Source organism: Python bivittatus, unplaced genomic scaffold (assembly GCF_059951505.1).
Source record: "Python bivittatus isolate LINGU-HERP-01145 unplaced genomic scaffold, Pbiv_v1 ctg000020_np1212, whole genome shotgun sequence".
Classification (NCBI taxonomy): domain Eukaryota; kingdom Metazoa; phylum Chordata; class Lepidosauria; order Squamata; family Pythonidae; genus Python; species Python bivittatus.
In genome coordinates this window covers 55,452,389-55,477,113 of record NW_028277030.1, presented here as the reverse complement: position 1 = coordinate 55,477,113, position 24,725 = coordinate 55,452,389, and the positions used below count along the sequence as shown (strand labels likewise).

The 24,725-nt window shown below is 37.7% G+C and overlaps 1 protein-coding gene across 1 annotated transcript in view; it reads right to left on the bottom strand.

Moving 5' to 3' along the window:
• GRIK2 (glutamate ionotropic receptor kainate type subunit 2) overlaps positions 1 to 24,725 on the bottom strand; it is a 617,875-nt gene that overhangs the window by 275,562 nt on the left and 317,588 nt on the right. The window contains exons 4-5 of the mRNA XM_088138810.1: positions 21,230 to 21,406; positions 19,451 to 19,708 (exon numbers count right to left, since the gene is read on the bottom strand). Of these exons, the coding sequence (XP_087994936.1) occupies positions 19,451 to 19,708; positions 21,230 to 21,406 (435 nt within the window). The remainder of the gene's footprint in view (positions 1 to 19,450; positions 19,709 to 21,229; positions 21,407 to 24,725) is intronic.

The following is a 24,725-nucleotide window of genomic DNA, read 5'->3' as shown; positions in this document are numbered from 1 at the left end:
GATTTTTATCCTGCCTTTTTTTTTTAATTGGTCAACTCAAGGCAGCAAACACACATTAATACTCCTACCTCCTATTTTGCCCACAACCACAACCCTGTGAAGTAGGTTGGGCTGAGAGAATGTGACTGGTCCAAAGTCACCTAGCTGGCTTTCATAGCTAAGGTAAGTCTAGAACTCCTGGTTGCTAGGTCAACACCTTCATCACTACACCAGACTGGCTCTCATGCCAAACTGGCGTTCATTATTAATTTTATTATTAATTTTAATAGCAAAAGTGAGGTGCAGAATTGAATATTAACCCTGCTTGGCTTGTCAGTTCACAGATGCTGTCCCAAATACTTTCTCCTCCTTGGAAGTTCATCTCCAGTATTAGAACTTGAGATAAAAGAGAAGGCCTTCAGAAGAGGGTCTGTAAGAAAATGAGCCTCTGGTGGTGGGAAATGTTAAGATCACTATGCATTGCCTTTAGGTTGTAAAAATAAGACATCCTCCCAGCAACTTTTCTTTCAACATTTCAAAGTTTATCCCCTGTAACATTACAAAAGCTGTGTTGGAACATAAGTCACTGGATGAGCACATAGCACCAATTACTAAAGATTGATCTAGATTCTCATTATTTTATGCATAACCTCAATGAGCATGTGTTTTGAAGAGATGCTACAGCAAAATGGCCTTGACAGTAAAATATATGAGAGCTGTTAGCTGAATGCATGTTGTGAAAACTGTTCCCTAAACTGCCAAATGTGTAGGATGAGGATTTATCACTATGCAGCACAAAGTGGTGCTGAATCCCAATGAGAACACTTTCAGAGATAGAAGCTGATAGAAGGGAAAAACAACAATCTTCAGAATGGTTGACGTCCATGTGAAAAATTGCTTTGTACATGTATGGAGGAAGGAGGAAGAAAACAGACCTGCTGTTGTGACCATTAAAAAATAAAATCTTTTAGTGCCTCAATGTGTAGATTTTATGGGGGAAAACTGAGGAAGCACGTGAAATAATCCACTTCAGCAAAATCATGTTAAGCTATGATTATAGCAAATTGCACAGCAAACCTCATTTAAACACATCATAAAAACCAATGGCTGTGATTTAGATTGTGTTAAATTAAGGTGCAATATATTTTTAATTTTATTTCTATTGTAGAATTTGTGAATATGCTCTGCAGTCTTTCACTTTCCTGGGAACCATCCTGGAAGGCCTCATACTGACTGAGTTCATAACCTGCCCTAAGCAATTTATAATAGGATCCACAGAACATGCTAAGCCACTATAAGGACTGGAACTGGTGAGGCAGGAATCTCAAATTCTCCCTCCATGGAAAACCATTTTGTAAACAAGGGATGATAAAAACCTTCAAGGCCAGGAAACAAGCAGGTATACAGCCATTGACTTAAAAGGAAAGAAGAAGAGGCTCAAATTTATGCATATAAATGGCAGGATTCCTGGATGGAGAACTTCTTCATATATACTGTAGTATATGGCTTCTGAATTCTCTGCAGTAAATCTACCTATCTAACCTTCTCATGTCTGCCTGGAATGCAGAGTGGCGAGAAGGTTTAATTGCTACACTGAGTATGAAACCTTGACAGCCTTAAACCACAATTTACAGGCTTAAATGACTGGGCCGTATGTATTTGGCATACTTAATATGCATTGTGTTCACACACTGTGGTAAACCAAGGCCAAGCAAACTGCATTATTGCTTGGTATAATATGTGAAACCAGTCACTGTGCTTCAAAATGTGTTGATGCACAACACTCTATCTAATCCATTCAGTTTGTCCACTTAGGATAGGACAACCCTCACCAACCTGGTGTCCCAGAGTTATCATGGCTTCTCATTGCATCAACCTGCCTGATTCAACACTGGAAGATGGCACCAGCTAAGGAAGCCTATGTATTGTTTTGCTATCCAAACTCTTCCAGCTGTAGTAATTCTAGTGGCTCAGTCTAAAGAAGAGTAAATTAACAAGATTTCATAAGGAGAAAATGATGGCATCTGATTCTGCCTTTCAAGCAGATGCCTTAAGGCTCTTCAAAATGAGAGTTCCTATAGTGGTGATACACACATCTGTCCTTACAATAACCTATTTTGAGGAGGCCAAGGTTTCCTCCAAGATTTTCATGAATCTTGCTAAGCTTTTCTTATTGGCTTATCAGTGGTAGGCTTCCTTTCAGCTCTGATGATCACTCTTGATTCAAGTTCTCCATTGTATGTTGGGGCAAAAAATAAATCCTCTCCCCCACGTTCGACTATGTGGATGGCAGATCATGTACAATTCTCAGGGGACTTGTTAAAAACATTTAAAATCTTTAACTTAATTCAGGAAATTCAGTGGTCAAATTGCTGTACTGCATTATTCATGTTCTCCAATTCCACTAATTATATGTCAGAGCCATTTTTCTTCTTTATGATTTGAGCCCTACCCAAGGGCTTAGAGATTGTAAAGATAGCATTTAATTGTGTATGAGATATCCCCAAAGTGCTTTTGTCTGTAGCTGGGCTGTTTTAATTTGTTCCATATTTAAGCAGTCCAAATTCTTTTTAAGCCCATGTAGTATTGTACCTAGTGCTCCAATAACAGTTGGTATCATTGTCAATTTCTTCCAAATTTTTCCAATCTCTATTTGCAAATATCAATATTTTGCAATGTTTTCTATTCCTTTTCTTCAATAAAGCTACATCAATAAACCAAATATGGTTCTTCACAATGACAATAATGTCTGGTATGTTATGTTCAAGGTGTTGATCAGTCTGAAATTAAAATCTCATAATTTTTTTTCTGTCACTTTCAATGAATTTATCTATAATTTCAGGTTTCCAGTTATTCTTATTGATGATGTAGCCATGTTTTTTTACATAAATGCCAGTGTAATACCCTTCCAATTTGTTCATACACTTTTTTATAATCAGTTTCTGTGATTTTGCTGCATCCAGTTATTATATGATCAACTTTCATTCTTATCTCAGCATAACTGGCATTTACTATCCAAACTTATCTTTTCTCTTTTTGCTTTGATGACATTTGTGTGTAGTGCTTGTCCTTGGCCAGAAAAAAGCATTCCTTCCATTTCTCTTTTTAATGTACCATTCTTAAGCTACTGCCGCCGCCGCCGCCACCTCCTCCTCCTCCTTTGTACTAATTTGTAATAATATTCTTCTTTGTAATAATTTTATTAATGTTTAGAAGTACAAAGATAAAAAGACTAATACAAACTAAGAAAAATATAAAACATGAAGAAAAAACAAAGAAAAGTGCAGAGAGTGAAAAAAGAAAAAGAAACAGGAAAAAAAAAAAAAGATATATAAAAGAATGACTCCTCCCTCTCTCCAGATCAGTATAAACAAGTTCAGTAGCTTAACACCTTCTCTAGTGTTTTAATAAAAAAAAAAAACTCTTCTTCCCATAAACAAATTGTAAAAACTCATCACTCAGTCCTATTCAGCAAAACTCCATTAAGATCTACCAGAAATAACATATATATTTTAACCTTAATCAAATAAATTCATTTTGTATTCCAACTTATCACTTTCTCTGAGGAATAAAGCAAAAGAAATCTCCCCCCCCCCCCCCATTTATAAACAAATCTTTAAAGCCTCATCATTCACTCCTGGTCAAAAAGAAATTCCATTAATAGCTACCAGAAACCACAACACCTATATTTTAACCCTGGTCAAATAAATTCCCTTTGTATTCCTTCCATTTACTTTTTAAAAGCTTGATCTTTAATCCCTTCAAATAATATCCCACAAGTTGATTTCTTATCATTTTCTCTTTGTCTCCTCTCAGGAACAGCTTCAGTAGTTTAACATGTCCCTTTTGTAAATCCAAGACAAGAAGGCTATCCAAGTCACTTTTATGGTTTATTATTTGTATGTCCTCTTTAGTTATTAAAACATCAGCCAGTTTCATTTGTAAATCCATTGGCATCTATTTCTATATCACTCTGTCATTTTTAAATCCATTTTCAAATCAACATCATCTTTTTTCATATCACTCTTGTAGCCTGGCATCTTTTAAAAATCCATTATCATATCCACATTCAAGTCAACCTCAGTCTCTATTTTGTCCAGTAAAATCTGTTCCTCTTCTGTAGCCTCTGTTAGATCCATTTTTATAGTGGCAGGCAATCTTGAAAATAATTTCTGAGTACGTTGTTCCCAGACAGCCTTAATTTCTTCTACAGTCAGATAATATTACTCCATTGTATTAATAGGTGTCTTCTCCTTTAATTGTAATCCTTAGACCTCTCTGGTTCCCTCCAGTCAACCTTCAAAGTCCCCTCTTATCATATGTTTATTTTCCAATCAGAAAAACTTTCCCAGAGAAGGATTTCTTATGGTTACTTTCAAAATCTTCATATATATACTGTTTTTAAACAACCCACAGGAAATTTCAAGTCTGTCTGACCCCTGAACTCTCCAAAGCCAACATTCTAGTCCCTTTTCCATTTTTTCTTTTTTTCTTTTTTTTTTTTTAGTCCTTAAACTTATATGAAACTTCTTTCATCCAGGACAAGCTCTCCTGGTATAATGAAATTTGCCCTTCAGAAAGTTCTTAACATCCAATATTTAGATATTTAGCTGGGGATCATATTATAGTCACTGAAACACAACTTAGCCAATTTGACAAATGGTAAGATGCTAAGAGTAGTAATTCAGCAAATTCTAGATAGCCAGGAGCATCCAAGCCTGCCAAATTATCCCTGATTCCATTGTCAATTTTTAAAATATATGGTGTACCAAAAGTCAGGCCCCATACACAACTGCACTGTTTTATTAATTATTTTTCCTCCTCAGAGAAAACATTACTGTACTTAGGAATGTTCAAAAGTCATGCATCACATGAATAAGGAAGTGTTCAGAAAAATATGGCAACCAATTTGAACATTTAATGTAATTTATGTAATAAATTGTCTATGGGGCCTGACTTTTGGTACACACTGGATAGATAGATAGATAGATAGATAGATAGATAGATAGATAGATAGATAGATAGATAGATAGATTTTTTTTAATGGAATTATTGTACTTAAAAAAAAAAAAAGCTGTATTGTACTTTATCATCCAAACCCAAGCAATACACTTTCATTATGAGATACTTCAAAAGAAAAAGAAAAAAAGCTCATCACTTCATTTAGACAAGGAACCCTAATTTTATTCAAGTTCATGGATTACTTGGTCTTTATTTGTAGGTTAGGCTTTCTCTGCTTTCAGAGTCTCCACGATCGTTAAATGAGTTATAGGGATTAAAAGAGCAGAATATTTAAGCATAAATCAAATTAATGTTCACAAACTTGAGAGATTATTAATGCAGAGACGTTAAAACCATCAGAACAATAATTAAAATATAAATTTTCTCTGCTTTTTAACACTGAGAAACAAATACAATTAAATAATACTCAACTAATAAAACAATCAGTTTTCATTAAAGGAAGGGCACCATGCAGTAATTAGCTTTTGCACATAATTACTAATTGTGTTTGCCCTTGAAGTTACTGCATAGGTTACTGAAAATATTATCTACTGAGTAGCTAAATAATAACACACTGCCATCCAGAATCAATATGCTCACACTTTGCAAAAATGGATTGGAAAATATTATTTACTGGTAGCATATTTTACAGTTCCTTCTGTGAAACGCCCCAGTCATTTAGGAGAAGTAACGTTTAACGTCCTTGATGACATGAAGCTGTCATACTTACAACCTTTTGAAAGCACTGCTCACGTTTGTACTTAGGCTCACTCCAGTACAAATTGCTTTTAGCTAACTTCATCTCTAGAAAAGGAACCATTACCTTTTTTTTTTTTTTTTTTGCTATATTCCTATTACTGTAGCTCATAGTTTGATAGCTAGACAACCTTGGACAGATTTACACTCTATCTGGATATAAAACATAACTAATAATTATGTTGTCCTGTCTTTTTTGTTCACAGTGAAGTCATGCTAAGAAAAATGCCTCAGGCAAAGGGCTTCAAGTTACTCTTTTCCTGAATTTCCTGGCTAGGTATCCTTCATTTGCCAAAAGATAGGATATAGATCAACTGATTATGCACCAAGTCATCAAGATTCTCATTTATTACAATAAAAGCTGCAATTGTAAGTCACATTTCCCAAAGAAATCTATACAGGGGATAGTCAGTAGTTTCATGTACACTGATCAATGCCGCTACAGATCATGAGAATGAGGTTAGAATGTAGAGTGAAATAGTTCATAAACTCTGCACCTTTGTACACATTTCCACTTCATAAGGTTCAAACATGATTTCTTTAGTTTATGGGTAAAAAAAATTAAAAACAAACTCTATTTTTTATCTGAAATCTGTTTCTTTCATCTTTGGCTTTTGCTCCAAATTCCATATGCAAGGACAGCAGTGATTTGCAATTAGATGACAGTTCTATGTCCCTACAAAGCCACGAGGCTGCCAAAGGTCTTCTGGAGGTGAGCTGGTTGATCTGCTGCTCCAGATGAAACACTGAAGATCATATTGAAGTTCCTTCAGGAGGTGTGAGGTGTAAGATTCCTCATTAATGGCAATTTCCACCTTGTCTTCTTGCACCCCAGAGCCTCAGATTTCTCCCTTGTTATTCGTGGCAAGGCAGTGTGCTCAAACACTATGAACCTCTTCCTTTTACCAAAGATTTACTTCTGCAAAACTGTTGCACCACTCCTGAACAGTCAAATTGAGATGGTCCAGAAAATCCTGGAACAGTCCATCCTCTAAAGCAGTGTTTTTCAACCTCAGCAACTCTAAGCTATGTGGACTTCAACTCCCAGAATCCCCCAGCCAGCATGCTTGCTGGAGAATTCTGGGAGTTGGAGTCCTCACATCTTAAAGTTGTTGAGGTTGAGAAACACTACCCTAAAGGAATACTTTGCACATACATAAGAGTGAGGAGTAGCTTGAGTGCTGTTTTTTGTACTCTTCCATAGGCCAACTGGAGACAATGTTGACCTACTCATAAGCAGCAGCTGTGAGGACACCTGTGGTGCGGCTTGAGTGGATTTCTGAAGAATTGGGGGATGAAAATGGAGGGTATGTGGAAGCACCTTAGGACAGATAAAGATTCCTTACGATATTTAGATTTTACCTAAAACCTCAACAGATGTAAATGGCAGATTGCCACTGTACTATGTAAGCAAAAAACCCCAAGTAATCGTTATGCAAATTGAAGTGATATTACGTTTTTTTATTATTCACAGTTGTTGCAATTGAAACCTAGCTTCAAAACTTTAATGCCTACAAAGCACTCTTTAGAATGGAACTGATCTCCTTTCAGCTTAGAGAAGATTAATTCATGTAGCTGTTTTGGTTTTGTTTTGTTTTTTTCAGAAATCTGAGGAAAAGAAAGCTGCATGCCATTTATTATCTCTTGAATTTTTTCTTTTAAAAAATATTGGAATGCAGTAAGATATCAAGCCTTGCCTTTAAAAAAATCTGGCATAAAAGAGGCAGACCTAATTAAAAATATATAGCTATTTTGCAGGTGCAGATTGTGATGAGTTAATACATCACTAATACAGTTTTAGATATATACATTTCAACTGCACAGATTAAAAAATATGATTTCCCTGGTAAGGTACAATGGATTCCCCGTTTTCAGTGATAGTTGTGTGTGACTGAAATGCCAACTATGACACTTCCCAGACAGTCTTGGAAAACAGTTTGATTTTCACCCCACTCCAATTTTCAAATATAGTTCTCAAGTCATAAGATGTACTGAAATGTATATAATAATAATGTGTATTTGAGAAATTCACAGGAAAAATGCAAATTTGGTGAAGAACATGCACAAAAATATGTCTTTTAGGGAATGTATAATGCATATTTTGTAAAAATAGTATTCAAAATTAATGTTTTCATAAAAGTACAGACTGATTTTGAAATGACAAGAATACATATTTATGGATAGATACAAAACTGATTTGGGCTGGCATGAGATGGGGAAACCCATTCCTATTTGGGCCTCACTTCAAGATTTTTAAAATTAATTGATGTACCAAAGCACGTTACTTACATGCTTCAATTCATTTGCATCTTGGTTGACCTGCATGTACGCTTTGATAAAACACTTGTAAAATAAGACGCTACTGTTAAGTTGCTGCATGTGTCTGACGGGTATGCAGTGTATGTGTGTGCACATACACCCATATATATGTGTATATCAGTGTTTCATCAAAGAATATATATGTAATGCTATGCACAAAACTAGATTAAAAAGGAAAAATAAAATGATGTAATTTCAGAGTACACAATTCAACTGAGGATGATTTCAGTATCTTAATTTTAATAACTCATTTTTCAGATTCTGATGCCGCTACGTGCATAAGATTGGCTTGTTTTCTTTCCCTGTCATAAAATATATGACTAAACCCTTTCAATGTAATTAGTTAATCAGTTTCCCTGAAAAATATTTACCTCTTTGCTTTTGTCAAAATCTGCTAAACAGAGTTGTTTAGATCTCTCCCAGATATAAGTGAATTTATTAAATTATATAAATAATCAGCCAGTTCCTATTTGCATTAACATTTTTGATGTGATAAATTAATCCTGGTTCCATTTACAGCAGAAGGATGCAACTGTTTCTTGGAGAAAGGCAGCCCTTGGCCTTTGAGTTGCTAGGGAAGAAAACTATATTTGAATTCAGTTTGGTTATATTTAAATTCAATTAAAACTAAATACAGTCAAGATTAATACTCTCCAGTCATGTAGTTAAGGGGTCCCCCCCCCCATCTCATCACATTAAAAACCACAGTGTAGTAACAGGTTTTGGAGGTCACAGCATTCACAGCTTTTGTGTGCCTGTGTGCCACACACAGCAATTAGACCTCAGATTGACCCAGGTTCTAATGGGAAACATTTATGTGGCAGGAGCCACTGTTCAGTGCCAAAGTACATATTTGACATGTACAATCTCTTAATGCAATTCGAGGAGTTCACTCTCCTGCTCACCCCTGTGCAAAACACCAACCACTCTGACACAAAAATACTACCTTCATACTGTTCATGTGTGAACATGGTCTACATCCAAGTTAAGTTAGAACTATCTTCAAGAAAAGGAACCATCCAATTAGAAGATTTATACAGCTCTATTTTTTTTAATTTATATATTTATTTTGTTCCTGTAAATCAGTGTTGACTCTGGGCAACTGCCTGGACATATCCCTGCAGTTTTCCTGGCAATGTTTTCCAAAGTGGTTTGCCATTGCCTCCTTGGTAGGACTGAGAGAAAGTGACTGGCTAAAGGTCACTCAGCCGGCTTTTGTACCTAAGGTGGGACTAGAACTCATGGCCTTTCAGTTTCTAGCCTGGTGCCCTAACCGCTACACCAAACTGGCTCTCTAATATGCCTACATAATTTAATTTCTATGTAATCTAGACTAAGAGCACCCAAATGGGGTAAGGGTAGATTAGCTCTTTCCCCTGTCTAAAAACGCTCTGATGTCTAGCTTTCAAGAATGTGATCTGCTGTGAACTCTGTTGTAAATCTGTAGGGCACAGGTATAATTAAGTTATATGTTTGGTTATTGCTGACTGGAGGTTTGTATTTTGACTACTGAATATAACTTTGCATCCTTGAAAAAGTTTTCTTTAAGTTGAGAGATCCTGGCAAATATATAGGTAATTAAAAGAGTTTTAAATGTTACAGTTGAGGGATTGATTCTGAAGAAATTGAGCTGAATCCTGAAACTATGGAGTTGCAGTAGCAGAAAAAAGCCTTAGAAGGCATTCTTAAATGAAACCATTATGAAAATAGAGCAAAGCAGTTTCCAGACAGTTTCCAGTTTCTTAGATAAATTTTCTCCATCTGTCGCCAACCTGGTCCTTCAAAAGTGCACCCATCACTACTGTAACTGAGTCTATCCACTTTGTTGCTGATTGTCTTCTTCTTCTCTTTCCTTCCACCTTCCCCAACATTAGAGCCTTCTCCAGAGAGCTAGGACTTTGCATCTGAAGTAGGATAATTTGATCCTGGTCAAGTGAGAACTCTTAGTTGATTTGTTCAATGGTCTATTTGTTTGCTTTCTTTGCTGTTCATGGTATTGTCAAGAATCTTCTCCAACTCCAAAGTTCAAAAGCATCAATACTCTTTTTCTCCTGCTTCTTATAAATTACATCAAAAACAAAGATTCCATCCATTTTTGGGAAAAAGAGATCTTGCCATCATCTCTATTGTAACTTGGGTTGACTGTTTCAGTATGATTAACATATTGTAGTCAACTCTGGATTTTCAGCTGGTACAACATTTTGTTGACTGTCACCTGGTTTGTTTTGTCTCTTGAGTGACTTTTCTGGAAATACACACACTGAACTTATTTACAACAATAAAGCAAAATACAAAACCTCTGCTACTAAAACTAATTAACTTGGCATCAGCAGCAGCCTAGGAGGGGCCTAGTGATGGAACTATCCCCACCAACACCAACTGCAACCAGCCACAGAGGGAGGATAACCATAGTAAAACAATGCCCCCCACTCCCAACCCCAAAGCTGACCCAGAAGGATATCATGGTCAAAGGTATTAAAAGCCACCAAGAGATCCAGCAAGGCCAGGACAATTGCACCACCCCATCCCAAGCCCTCCAGAAGTTATCCACAAGCACAACCAATGCTGTCTCAACACTGTAACCCAGCCTGAAACCAAAGTGAGAAGGATTCAAATAATCTGCTTCATCCAGCTCCCTCTGAACCTTAACTCCTACCACCATCTCCACAACCTTCCCTTTCAAGGGAAGGTTGGAGACTGGATGAAAATTATCTGCCTGGTCCAAGGAGGGCCTCTTGAAAAGGGGTTGAACCACTCCATCCTTCAAGACAGCTGGCACACCCCACTCCCACAATGGAGCATTAGCCATTGCTTGGACCCAACCACATGCCACCTCCCAAGAGGTAGCCATCCAGAAGGGACATGGGTCCCAACACAGATAATCAGTTGCAAGGATCCTGTCCACTTCTTCAGGATCAACCAGTTCAAACTTTTTCCAGATAACCAAGCTCATACAAGCCTCAGGCACTTCCCTAGGATCTGCCCAGCTGCCAGCTCCAAACAAAGCTGAAAGGCTTTGTCCAACAGATTATAAGAATATTTCTCACAGCAGCCTTTAAGGGTTCCCTCAACCCCTCTTTACCCAGAAGTTACCTGGGGCTGCTGACCAGATGTCTGCAGACACAATAGCAGCAGAAAAGTAAGCTCACTTCACTGCTGTTATCACTACAATTTAAGTCCTAATAAAGGTTCACTCACACTAGGCAGCTCTTGTGTTGCTTCATTTTCTGGACTCCTATAGTGAACCAAGAAGCTCTACAGGATCTGTAATTACAGAGTCTGCAGGGGCAGATCTGGTCCAGGACCTCTGCCATGTGGTCATTCTAAGCCATAACCAAGGCCTCAGCCAAACCATGTGCCAAAGCTTTGGGAATAACCCAAATTTCCCTCTAAAAAATGCATTGGATCCATCCATCGCCTGGATCCAATGCAATCACAGGCCCTACCTCCCTGCAGTGGAGGCCTGTCCCAGAGAACTCCAGGGCAATGATGGCATGATCTGTCTGTGGCAAGGGACTGATGTTAAGATCCCCCAACCACATATAATGTCACTGGCCTGAGACAAAAAACAGATCCAGCATTTGACCTCTGCTGTGAGTTGGACCCTCTATAACTTGGACTAGGCCCATGGTTGCCATAGTGACAATGAATTCCCAAGCTACCTCTGACTCCAGGCCTATCTCCAACTCTGGATCCAAATAAGATAGTTTGAAGTGCCACAGAAACATAAACCTGGAGAACTCCACTACCATTCAGCAACAGACTCAAGGAGCATAGGCAGGGAGCACCACAGGGATATGCCTTTTCTAAGAATGTATATAAGGCCTATCCATGACTCAGAGGTATTGGAGGAGGAGGAGGAGGAGGAGGAGGAGGAGGAGGAGGAGGAGGAGGAGGAGGAGGAGGAGATTATGATAAAAGCTGACATTTCTGGCATTTCTGTCACAACAGCAGGCCACCAACCATTGCTGGAGAACAGGAACATATATTGTCATCTACTCACCGCCAGCCCAGCACAATTGCAATATCCACCCATGTTTTCATGCTCTGAACAGTATTTTCTGGCCTGTGCCAGATGAAGTGTTGCTCTGTGATTTGCCTGCTGCACTTTCATTGCCTATTATTCATTTTCCTCTTCTTTCCCCCTTTTAATAACTCCATTGTTGCACTACACATATTCTAGGACATTTTTTTCTACCCAGTTCCCAAATAGTCCAAATCAATACGTACTTCAAAGTCCTTTTGGGTCCCTCATGTGACAGGAAAAACAATGAAACAAGGCACTGGTGGACTTGTTAAAAAAAGTGGGTAGCTCAGGAAAAGAAAAATAGTAGCATAAATCAGGTACTGTATTGCATATCAGGGAAATGTTATAAATGTTATGCTACTAAAAGTTCACTCCTGGAAAAGTAGCTGCAGCAGACATTATTGGCTATAATTTCCCATTGTTGGGAGAATGGAGGAAAGAAAGGAAATTTTATTTTAAAGATGGCTGTTGCACCTGCACATACAGTACATGCATTTTTATTCTTTAACAGCTTAAATTTAATGTTTCCTATCTCCTTTATATGTCTTGTATATTTGTGTGTGTATATTTCTGTGTGTGAATTTGTATACATACACAAATGCACACATATGAAACCCCACTGATGTATCAAAGAGAATATGTACATTTAATTGGAGGCTTGTATCATATCTTATATATATCCAGTAAGGCCTGCTCACAGAAAGGAAAGTGACTTGGCCATTCTTTCCTGGAAGGGAAAGTTGGGAGGGCCACAATAGCTGGCAATATAAGTGATATAAAGAAAAGAATATTGGCAAGTTCTATCTAAGAATGCATTGCCCAAAGCAAAAATACACAACACCATTTATTAACAGCACACACTTCACTGGTCAGTAAAGCATATAGGTACGGACCCAGTCCTTATTATACTGAGAATCATCCACACAGACGCTGGGTGCTGCAAAGGCTCCATACAAAAAAGCAAGCTCTAACTGCTTGAAAGGCTATTAATATCCTATGTCTCTTGCTCTGTGTTCCCAAAAATAAAGGGTTTCAGTATGTCTTCCTAAAAATTTCAGGGCTGTGGGAATATGGAAAAAATAAGGATCCGAGACTTCTGAGGGAGTAATGGCGGATTGAATACGGCTCCATTTTTGTGGAGCTGATGGCCATGGCAGATAAGAGGAACCGGCAAAGAGTGCAGCTGTTTGGAACCATCTCCAGTGAAGACATCCATGGTGGGTTGGGCTCTCTGGGAGTCATGGGAAACACAGAGCCCAAGCTGCAGTTCAGAGCCTTAAAAGGGACATTAGATTTGCTTACACTTTCTCTTTTAATTAACAATGGAAACTACCTATTATCAATTTATCTAGAAATTAAAAACCTTCTGAAGGGCAAGTTGCTGCATGCTGGGAAAATTTCATTCTATCCTTGAAGAAAGAAGATTCAAGTAAATTTAAAGATCAAAAAGAAATTTTTTAACTTTTGGAAAGCAGCAAAAGGGAATTTTGACTGTTGACTGTTAAGGGGCCAGATGGATTTGAATTAATAGTTTTTATGGACTGTTTTAAATTTTATAAAAATACAGCTGATGGTTTTGGAATTAACTGTAGGAAACCTTACTGTGAGAAAGTTTTTTTGATACTTTCAAAGTGGAGCTAATAGAGGTTATAGAAGAAGAAAAGATTCTATTGGATAAAACAGAGGCTGAGGATGGTATGAATAGGGATCTTAAAATGGGCTTTTAAAAATTGCCAGGCTATAAAAGAGATATGGAAGAAATGTAAAAAGATGTTGTGGATTTGAAAAGGGACTTAAAAATATTTGACTATAAGAGTGATATGGAGAAGGAAGTTGAGAAAGAAGTTGCACTGAACCTACAAGTTATGCTGGATGATGTTTTAACAATTAAAGGGGACATCCAGATTATAAATCAGAGGAATGATTCTGAGAGTTATTTTATTTTGGAACCACAGCATGGAACTACTAAATTTCTGAAGTTGTTCCTGAAAATGATAAGAGATTATCATGTGGCACTTTATTTGAAGAAGCAACTGAAGAACAAGCCTCTTAAAAAGAAGAAAAGGGAATTCAAAGTGAACTTATATGATCAGGGTTAAATTGTATAAATTGTGATTTGGGGTTGTTATTATTGGAATCTCTTTTTCTTTTCTTTTCTTTTCTTTTCTTTTCTTTTCTTTTCTTTTTTCTTTTTTCTTTTTTCTTTTTTCTTTTCTTTCTTTTTTTTTTTCTTTTTTGGCCGGGACTATAAAACGGGATTTAAAGATTTTTTCATATGGGGATAAACTTTCTATGTCCTATCTGTTAGAAAAAATTATAGATTAGAATGCAAAAGGGACCTATTTGATTTAGTTTAAATATGTGTTACTGTTATTGGTATTTTTTATGCCTATGAGGATAAACCTTTTATGTTTTACTTATTAGAGAAAGTTATAAGTCAAAACACAAAATGGGCTTACTTGTCTAAGGTTAAAATGTATAGGTTATTACTACTGGTTCTCTTAATGCTTTTGCTGTATAAGATTGATTATTTTTTTTATATAATTTGGCTATTGTTAAGGGATGAGAAATGGGAAGAAGAGTTGTTGTTTTTTTCTGTAATACTAGAGAACATACTTTTTATATGTCTTTTTTCCTTTTCTTTTCTCTCTTTCTTTCTTTCTCTCTCTTTTTCTTTTTTATTTGTATATCTTTTTTTTAGTTCTGTATTAACTTTTATCGATGTAAAACTTCAATAAAAATATTGTTAAAAAAAGAAAAAAATAAGGATCCAAGAGTACTGTCAAAGTAGAATCTTTCTCTGTATGTTCCTTTACTTTTTTTTTTTTTTTTTTTTGAAGATGCGATGATTCATGAATGAATGGAAAATTTACAAGGAAGCCAAATACTTATCACTTTTAAGAAAAAGGATCTCATGCTCATAACTGGAGGAATTCCATAAGAGAAAGGAAGGACAGAAAGTTGTGTATGAGGGCAAGATCTGCAATCAGACCAGACCCCAGAAAGTTTATGAAGATCAGTAGCGATTACAGGGAGGAAAGAAGGGAGAAATAAAAACAGCCAATTATGAACTGCCTTTGGTTTTACTTTGCATTAGATGAAGAAAGAAGAATTCAACCAAAAGCTGTAATTGGTCATCATTCAATTTTGATTTCAGTGGAATTAAGCAACCATATGTCTGAATTGGACTGTAGCTAATATTTGCTTTCATAGATTTCCTATCATTGTGTTACATTTAAGGACAAACAAGCATTTTTTAGGATGGTCACAAAAACTTCTGCAATGAGCACGGCTATGGGTATTTAACAGTTATAGCAATGAGAATTTGAGTCTTAGCTCAAATGTTTTGCCTGGCTAATTCTCAATGAGGGAAACTAAGATGGAGCGGGGGAATGATTTAAGACCATTCTGCCAAGAATTTGGATACCCTACCTATGATATTCCTTCAGAACACAATCTGTATCTGTATCTGGCAAAACCACAAAAAAGAATAGCTAAGTGTAATTATTCATGACTGAGCACCCAATTGATCCATAAAGATTTACAAAATCATTCTTAGAGATAGAATTTCTGTTATTGCCAACATCTGCTGTTGAAAATATCAGCCTGGAATACAGATACAAAATCTGTTGATGAGCAAAATACCACAAGCTTTCCTTGCCTGCAGAGCCAATATTCTTGAAATATCTTTTCAGATCTTATGCACAACATCACTGATACAGCCAGTTCCCCCTGATAGTAAGATCTCATTTTCAGAGAGTTGATGAATAGTGTGTTAGTCAAGACACTCATTAAAAATGAAATAGCACAACAGATAAAGACCCTTTGTTATAACTATAGTTTATCGCTCCCATAACAGGTTCTTATGCGGTTAACATGAAATAAAAAACGCTCATAAATCAGATTATTTAATATTATTAATTATTTATATTGCACCTCAGACTACAGAGCACTTTATAACTGTGCAGGTTTGTGCCATGCTCAGATCCATAAATTGTTTATAACAATCTGTTTCCTATAAAGCATTTATAATACAGTGTTAATATAAGATATGATATGTAAGCTTTGTTAACTGATTAAACAACTGAAGATTTGGCCATAGGGATCTTTCCAAGAAATTCACTATATGGGTGTGTGTATGCATGTACTACCTAGAAATGTGCCAAAAAATTATAACATCAGTGGTTGTCAGGCTCATTTTAATTAGGATTTATTTATTTATTCATCCAATTTGTATGTCACCCAACTCCAGAAATGATTCTGAGTGGCTTCACAATGTTAAAAACAGATGTAACAGTATAATGTATATATTTTTTTAAAATGCCTCGAATGAACAATTAAAAAAAAACAAAACTCTCCAACATCACCCCCAACCTAGACGGTGCTGCCATTCACCCTAGCCCAAGGCCTGAAGGAAGAGCCATATTTTCAGGGGACATTGAAGGGAGGTAAGGTGGGAACCAAATGAGTTTTGAGGGGATGTTGTTCCACAGGGCAGGCACCACAATAGACAAGACCAGCATCTAATATCAACTACCTGTAGATGATGTTGCTTAAGTGATGAAATCTAAAGTAAACCATCTTGCTTTGTACAGGATGGGCCGATACTGTGGACAGCAGACAGTCCCTCAGATAACTAGGCCCTACGCCACGAAGGACTTTATAGGTAATAGACAGCTCCGTTAATTGTATCTGGAAGCTTACTGGTAACCAGATAACTCACGAAGCAGAGGCATTACATATGGACATGGTGAGGCCTGCCCATCACTGCTCATGCTGTTTAATTCTGGACCAGTTGTAACTTGTGCATGGTCTTCAAGGGCAACCACATATAAAGTGTGTTACAACTGTTCACTCATGAGGTGATCAAGACTGTGAGGAAGGCTTGTCAATCCAGAAATGGACATAATTGGTACACAAGTTAGATTTGTAGACAGGTTGTCCTGGCTATAGCTGCAACCTGCTCCTCAACCAGGAAAGGAGAGACCAGATAAACCCCCAAACTATACACTAATCCCAAATGAGGGAGTACCATTCCATTCAGGACCAAGGATGGAAAGTCCCCAGAACCAGGAGGTCCAAACACTCACAACCAATCAGTCTTACTGTGGTTGAACCTCAGCCTGTTCCTCCCCATCTAGATTCCAACAGGTTCTAGAAACTGGGACAAGATCTTGACAGCATCACATGGGTGGCCAGGAGCCAAGATATATAACTGAGTATCATTCACATACTAATGATACTTGACCCCAAACTGATGAATGACCTCCCCCACTGGCCTCTTGTAGATAGGAATGGTGAGAATGTTGAGCCCTGGCTGATCTTTCAAGGTACAGATTTCTTGTCATCTCCCCACCAACACCACCTGGAACCAGCTGCAGGGAAAAAAGGAGAACCAACACAACCCCATGCCCCCAGTCGCTATTCACGACAACTGGTTCAGAAGGATACCATGGTTGATGGTATCAAGAGCCACTGATAGATCAAGGAAGACCAGGATGGATACATCACCCCCATCCCAGACCCACTACAGCTCATCCATAAGCTCAACCAATGTTGTCTTCATATTTCCTACATTCAGTCCCATCCTGAAAACTGACTGAAGAAGATTCAGGTAATGCATTTCCTCCAGGGCCCTCTGTAACTGTGGCCCAACCACCTTCCCTACAACCTTTCCCCAAAAGGGAGATTGGAAACTGGCCAAAAATTTCCAGGATGGTTGGGCCCAGCAATGGCTTTTTAAGGAGGGGGTGAACCACATTTTATGGGAACCACCCCATCTTTGAGGGTAGATACCACTACATGGACCCAATTACATGTCACCTCCCAAATAGCCTTCACCAGGCAGAAAGACAAGGATCTAACAAACAGGCAGCTAGATTAGCAGTCCTGTCCACTTCATCAGGAGTTACAGGATCAAACACTTCCCAGCTAATCAAGCAATATAGTAATCCCTGGGATATAGTGAACACTTATACCTATGTACAATGTCCCTAAGTAAGCTTCAGAAGAAATATTGGCATGTAAATAAACAGGAACATACTTATTTTGAGAAGATCAGTTACCCAAAGTTTCCATGATATCCACACTCTCTTCTATGACAACACTAATGCATAGGCTTCTATTCCTAGCTACAAAATGCCAAAATGATGAAACATGCATCATGACATCACAACATGTAATGGTATGTAGGAATGACCTTGGGAGACAGGAGGAAGAGCCACAGCCTAGACAATGGTCTGATAAACAAAATTTGAATATGAAGGAGGAGGGGTGCCAAGGTTTTTGGGAGATTAAAAGCAAGGGATGAGAGGGGTACTTTCAGACTTGCAAGATGCTGTTAATGTAACCTTACAATAAAGATAGAGCTGGTACTCCTGGTTGTGCTTCTTGTCTGGACTACCTTGCAAGGCTAACACAACACAAGCTCCATTCTTTCATACTTGTAGCCCAACATTTCACACAAGAACCAACAGGATGGAGTTTGTGTTGCAATGTCATGATGCACATTTAAGCACTTGCCCACCCCTGCAGATACAACTGCACTTATGGTACGAACATTTGCCACATCAGAAATCTTTCCCCACAAGCAGATATTTAAGCAGGGTCTGCTAATTCCTAGCCAGGAGTCTTTCTCATATATGGATATGCTAAGGACTCAACTTGGTTTCTCCAGTATCAACCTGAGATTTTTTTCAAGCCAAACTGAACTCTATGGATGAAGCTTGGCTTTCATGGTCAGAGTTACATTTACATTCATATTTAACACAGGGAGTTATGTCAATGGCAGTACGTAGCCAATGGAAAAGTGTGTGCCCATACTGGAACTCCTTGTGTTGACTGAATATTTTGAGGTCCCTCCCCTGATCCCTACTCCCAATACAATGGATAAGCATGTCAGAACCTGTTTGCTTATAGCCTTTATAAAAATGTATTGCAGGTTTAAAACGATAAAATTTTCAATAAAATGTTGACAACTGGGTTCACAAAGTGGTTTATAAAAGAGACACTAGTACATACAAATTCTCCCTGATTTGTTTTTCAGCTGAAATACCAAAAGATAGCTCTCATGAAATTTTCATGTTTTCCTTCAGTTAAGATGCCTAGATAAACACTTGTATGGACAGAAGTTCCTTCTCCTGTTCTCTCCGGATGCAGATTAAATATACAGAACGTGCTACATTTAATGATAGATTTCTGTGTAGAATGAATATATGCAAAACCTTTAGATGTTATAGTTTGCAACATCTCACTATAGTTTCAGGCTAACTGACCACATGTACTAAGCTACAATTCTTCAGTTGATTGAAGGATTATACATACTGTATTAAAGGCATCCACAAATGTAAGTACCAGAGTTGTGCTTACCTGTGCTGTCATCATAAACAACTGTGACAGTTTTCCACTTGAAGAATTGCACAAGGTCAAGGATGGCACGACTGAGGGAAGAAAAATCTGGATAAAGACTGACATAAAATGAGTCTTTGTTGTCTGAAACCTGATGCTTCCAGCGGGTCTGTATATGTGGAACCCCCAGTGCATTGCAGATGGATTGCACTGCATTTGCCGAAGAGCTATGGGAAGGCCCAAAGATAGCTGCTACTCCGAGTGAGAGCTGATCACAAGCTGAAAAAAAAGAGAAACAATTCACGCTAAACAAAGAACAAGAGCTAATTTTTAACTCTTCAGAGGGAGGGAGGGAGGGTGGGAGGAAGAAGGCTTATATTTGATTATTATCTAATTAGTGTTAAGACAGCCAGTTTGGTGTAGTGGTTAAGGCATCAGGCTAGAAATCAGGAGACTCTGAGTTCTAGTCCTGCCTTAGACACAGAGCCAGCTGAGCCAGTCACTCTCTCTCAGCTCTAGGAAAGATGCAATGGCAAACCACTTCTGAAAAATCTTGCCAAGAAAACTGCATGGACTTGTCCAGACAGTTACCAGGAGTCAAGACTGACTTGAAGGTACCAAAAGCGGGGGGGGGGGGGGTGTTCAGCTATATAGGCTTATGTAGTGCTATTGATGATGATGGTTGCATGCCATTGTTGACTCCTAGAGACCACACAGATTTTTCTCCATGATTATCTATCCCTAACCTGGTCCTTCAGCTCTTCCAATGGTGCATCCATTGCTACTGTAACCGAGTCTAACCACCTTGCTGCTGGTCATTTGCAAAAATTTCGACAATCTCTAGATTTAGGATTCCAGAATGACACACTGAAATCTCCAAAGTGTATTTTTTTGCTGTTGTCAAGTCATCATCTGGATCTTTGCAGATAATGATAGATTTGATAGCCATGGAGGGTGTAGTGTTGCACCATTTATGAGAAATAGAGGCTTCCATTAGCAGGACTGGAGGGACACTTTTTTAATGGATTTCCCATCTCTGGCCTGAAGGTTTTTCTACACACCCAAATATTCCATAAAGCTGGGTATTCCTTTAAATATCTTGACACGTGGAGTACAGGAGATAGGAATTCTTTAAAATTATACTTTTTTCATTTCCCTGAAAGAGCTAAAGTCTGGTTTAAAAGGAACCTGTGGGCCCTTTAGATGTTGCTGAATTACAGCATCGGACATCCATCACTCCAGATAATGTTGGCTGGGCTTTCTAGGAGTTGCATTTAATAGAAGGACCTCAAGTTCTTTACTCTTGTAGAACTTCATCATTTAAACAGCAATAGAGTTAAATGCAGAAGATGATCAAATCTGAAGTCTGGGATGTTGGAAATTCCACATATTAAATTCTGCATCAGAAAATGTTCTTTCATTCACATATGATTTCCAAAGGTCTTGATCTACATAAAAGGCATTGTTCCAGCTGATCTTAAGGGTCAGACAGGTTAACATTACTGAACAAACCTTGCTGAGTCAGAAAAGTTCATTTTTCTCAGTTCTCACATCTCCTTTTACAATGGAACTTTGGCAAGCTACCTATAGATTGTTGTCAAGAGTAAATGAATAATTGTTCCTTAGCATTTTGCACCACTGATGTGCAGTACTGAGATGTCTTTTGGTCACACTGGCCTGGTGTGATCTCTCATTAAACAGAATTCTGGATTTGCTGACTTTGCTGGCCTGTTTCTTCTGTTAAAAGTTTAGGCTACCCAATCTTCTGGCAGCCAAACTCCAAATGTTTCTAAAACATACCTTTTTTAGATGCTTCAAAACTATCGTAGAGATTAATTTTCTGGGTGTCATATGTTAGTGTAGTATTTGGCAGCAGGGTTCTGTTTCGGTTGATTGTGTTCACAGCAAATCGGAAGGCCAATTCTTCTGCTCCCATTGCTCCCGTTGGGCCAGATTCCACACATTCAAAAATACCCCCTATAAGAATAGAGAGAGACACATCAAGATCATTTTTACTTAAAAGTATATCTAAGGCAATCAAAAAACAGTACTGGAGACTGATCTCTCTCTCTCTCTCTCTCTCTCTCTCTCTCTCTCTCTCTCTCTCTGTATACTTCCTTGAAGAAGTCATATAATTTATATACAAGGTACACAGCCAAGACTTAAGTCAGTTCATGACCTCCATATCTGTCAACTCCAAGTAAAGAAATAAATGCATATATTCAGGGAAGGTCACTGAGTCACAGTACAGCTAGGCTGGGAATAATGCTTCCGATGTGCCTAGCATGTCACTATGGTTTTGTACATGATGGTTCCTTGCTCCCCCATCATCAGGGTAAAAAGTACTCTGATATCAGTTCTGAAACATTCTTATGGCTTTCTTTCATGAGCTTTTAGAAGGTAAGAAGTTGTGCAGGATCAGAACAACTGTCTTAGTAATCTCTCCATCCCTAGAGAAGTTGAGCAGATCCCTGTGAAAAGCCCACAAACAAAAAGGTCATTAGCACAAGAACCGCCCATATCATCCAGCAATTGGTATTCAGATGCAGATGACTGCATTATCTTCTCTAACTCTTTTTGAACTGCTTCAGTTAAGAGCCATCCTTACAATTTGTATCATCAGATTTCAAGGGTTAAAGATGAACTTCCTTTTATCATGCTGAATGTCTCACTGCTCCACTTCATTAAATGACTGCTGAAGAGAAAAACTTTGCAGGCCTTTTTAAAATAGGATTGTATGTTGTCTTTAGAACTTTCTTGTTAGCATCAAAGCTGCAAACCTGAAGCAATTTAAAATAATATAACCACATAATACCAAGAGGTAGAAGCAAAAATGGATGCTTCATAAGATCCTCTGATAATTTCTGTGTTATCAAAGCTACAAATAGCACTGTAAGCTGATAAAAATAAAAGTTTAACCATTTAAGATGGAATTAATTGAGATCTCACTGTGTTTCAACAATTAGGGCATGCTAAATACCCAGCTAGAAAAACCTCAAAATAATCATTTTTCTTTTCTGAGAATAATAATCACAAATTATGCTACAGACACAACCAATTACATTCTCCACAAAGGAAGAGAAATTATGCAAAACTGATAATAAGAAAGAAACAAGAGGGCTGAGTATCTGAAAAATTTGATACAAAGATAAGAGACAGGGTACAAGTGTTGGATAATGGAGATGGTGACATTCAAGAAAGGATTGTCAGGAAGCCTAATAGTCCATTCAAACCTTGCTTGATATAGAAGATCAAGAGCTAGAGCACATTCCTAAAAGGAAGTAACCCAGCTTTCCTTGCAAACTCAGTTGAGGGCCACCACCTCCTTTAGGCTGCTGATTCAGTTGCTGAAGTCTCTTAATGTGGTGGAATTACTTCATGTCCATGCCTTTCTGTGATGGACATCAATCAGAATCTCTTTCTTTCTTTCTTTCTTTCTTTCTTTCTTTCTTTCTTTCTTTCTTTCTTTCTTTCTTTCTTTCTTTCTTTCTTTTCCTTCCTTCCTTCCTTCCTTCCTTCCTTCCTTCCTTCCTTCCTTCCTTCCTTCCTTCCTTCCTTCCTTCCTTCCTTCCTTCCTCTCTCTCTCTCTCTCTCTCCCCCTCTCTCTCTCCATTTGACTAATATTTAAATTACCAAAACATATGAGACCAGAATCTATTAGGCTGTGAGACAGATTCTATTTGGAATTCATCAGAATCTTTTCCCTCCCTCCAAAAATGAAAAAAAAAAGCATAAAAAGCTGAAGTATACCAAATAAACTTAGACAGCAACTGGAAGTAAAGGTGTGTTTGATCCATCCAATATAATCAAGCATTTTTGTTTAAGAAATATTCCAGCTTTGCTGAGGCAACTGTGACTTAAATATATTTTGCTGTTTCTTGAACCACAAAAATAATGGAAGCAAGGAGTTCTCCATCTCTGGAAATTTTTAAAAACAGGCTGGACAACCACTTCTCATGGACAGTTTAACTGGTGTTCCTGTAAACTGCAGAGGGTTGGAGTAAATGATCCTTGTGGTACAGTTCTATGATCCTATGATTTTAGTGCACCAATTATAGAGTCAGTTGATCAGAGGAAAGTTCATTGTGATTTCTTGTTCAGTCAGGAAGTGCACTTTGTTAACTTTGACTTTCACAAGGCAATTGACAAAATATCTAATCAAACACTCCAAATCCCCCACAGTAATTACAAGATGTAAGGAGAAGGCATCTAAGGTACTGATAACTAATTAAAAAAAGAGAAATCAAGAGTAGAAATAAATGCATAGATTTTCATTAGAAAATATTGAGAGAGAGCTATGTATCTTCTAATGAATGAATCTTTTATGGAAACGAGCATTTTTTACTTGTTTGGAAATGATATGAATGTAGGAGTGAACTGTGAGTGGCCAACTGTATTGATGAGAGGACATTAACATCTCCAGTGAAGGTCAGTGCAAGCGATAGGAACATGAGGTAGAAATTTCCAAACACATTAGACTGGCGGGAACAGAATATTGTGATTGTGAAAAGTTGCTCAATTAAAATAACATATCAGCATGCAGTGCTGCAAAATAGACAAAATCCATGCTAGGGAATGTTAGCAAAGGAATATATAATAAAACAGCAAAGGAATATATGATATCTATCATAACACTCTTATGCAAATGTTTGAACTTCAGGCTGGGTATGGGTATGGATAAAATAGTAAGAGAGAAAGGGACTTTGTATGCTGGCCAGTAAAAGAATCTGCAAGGGAGAAATCTCAGGAAAAAGGATAGACTGAATCTTGCGCTCGCCCTCCCTCCCTCCCTCCCTCCCTCCCTCCCTCCCTCCCTCCCTTCCTCCCTCTCTCTCTCTCTCTCTATATATATATATATATAATCATTTTCTAATTGTCAGAAGAGTGCTTTGTAAGAGAGGGTACTGCTTGATCCTATTTGAGATACTAGTTTAGAGGGTTAACAGATAAACAGAATACAAACGGGGAAAAAATGCTATAATATTTCTTAATACCTCCAAACTACCAAGTATTTCCTTCTAAAATTAACAAAATAGGTGAATCCAAATATGACTATTTCTCTTTTAGACATAATTGTTCTTATCTGTAATAGCCTTATTAATCACCTAAGTAAGAAGTCCAGCATAGATTCTCAAGGAAGGAAGGAAGCAATACATTTTGCAATCTACAACAGACAGACAGACAAGCTAACAAACCTTTGCTTTTTTTTTTTTTTTTTTGGTCTAACAGCTGTGGAGAGTTAGATGTGGGAGATATTTGATTTCCAGTATCAATTTTGAAAATTAACACTCAGCTC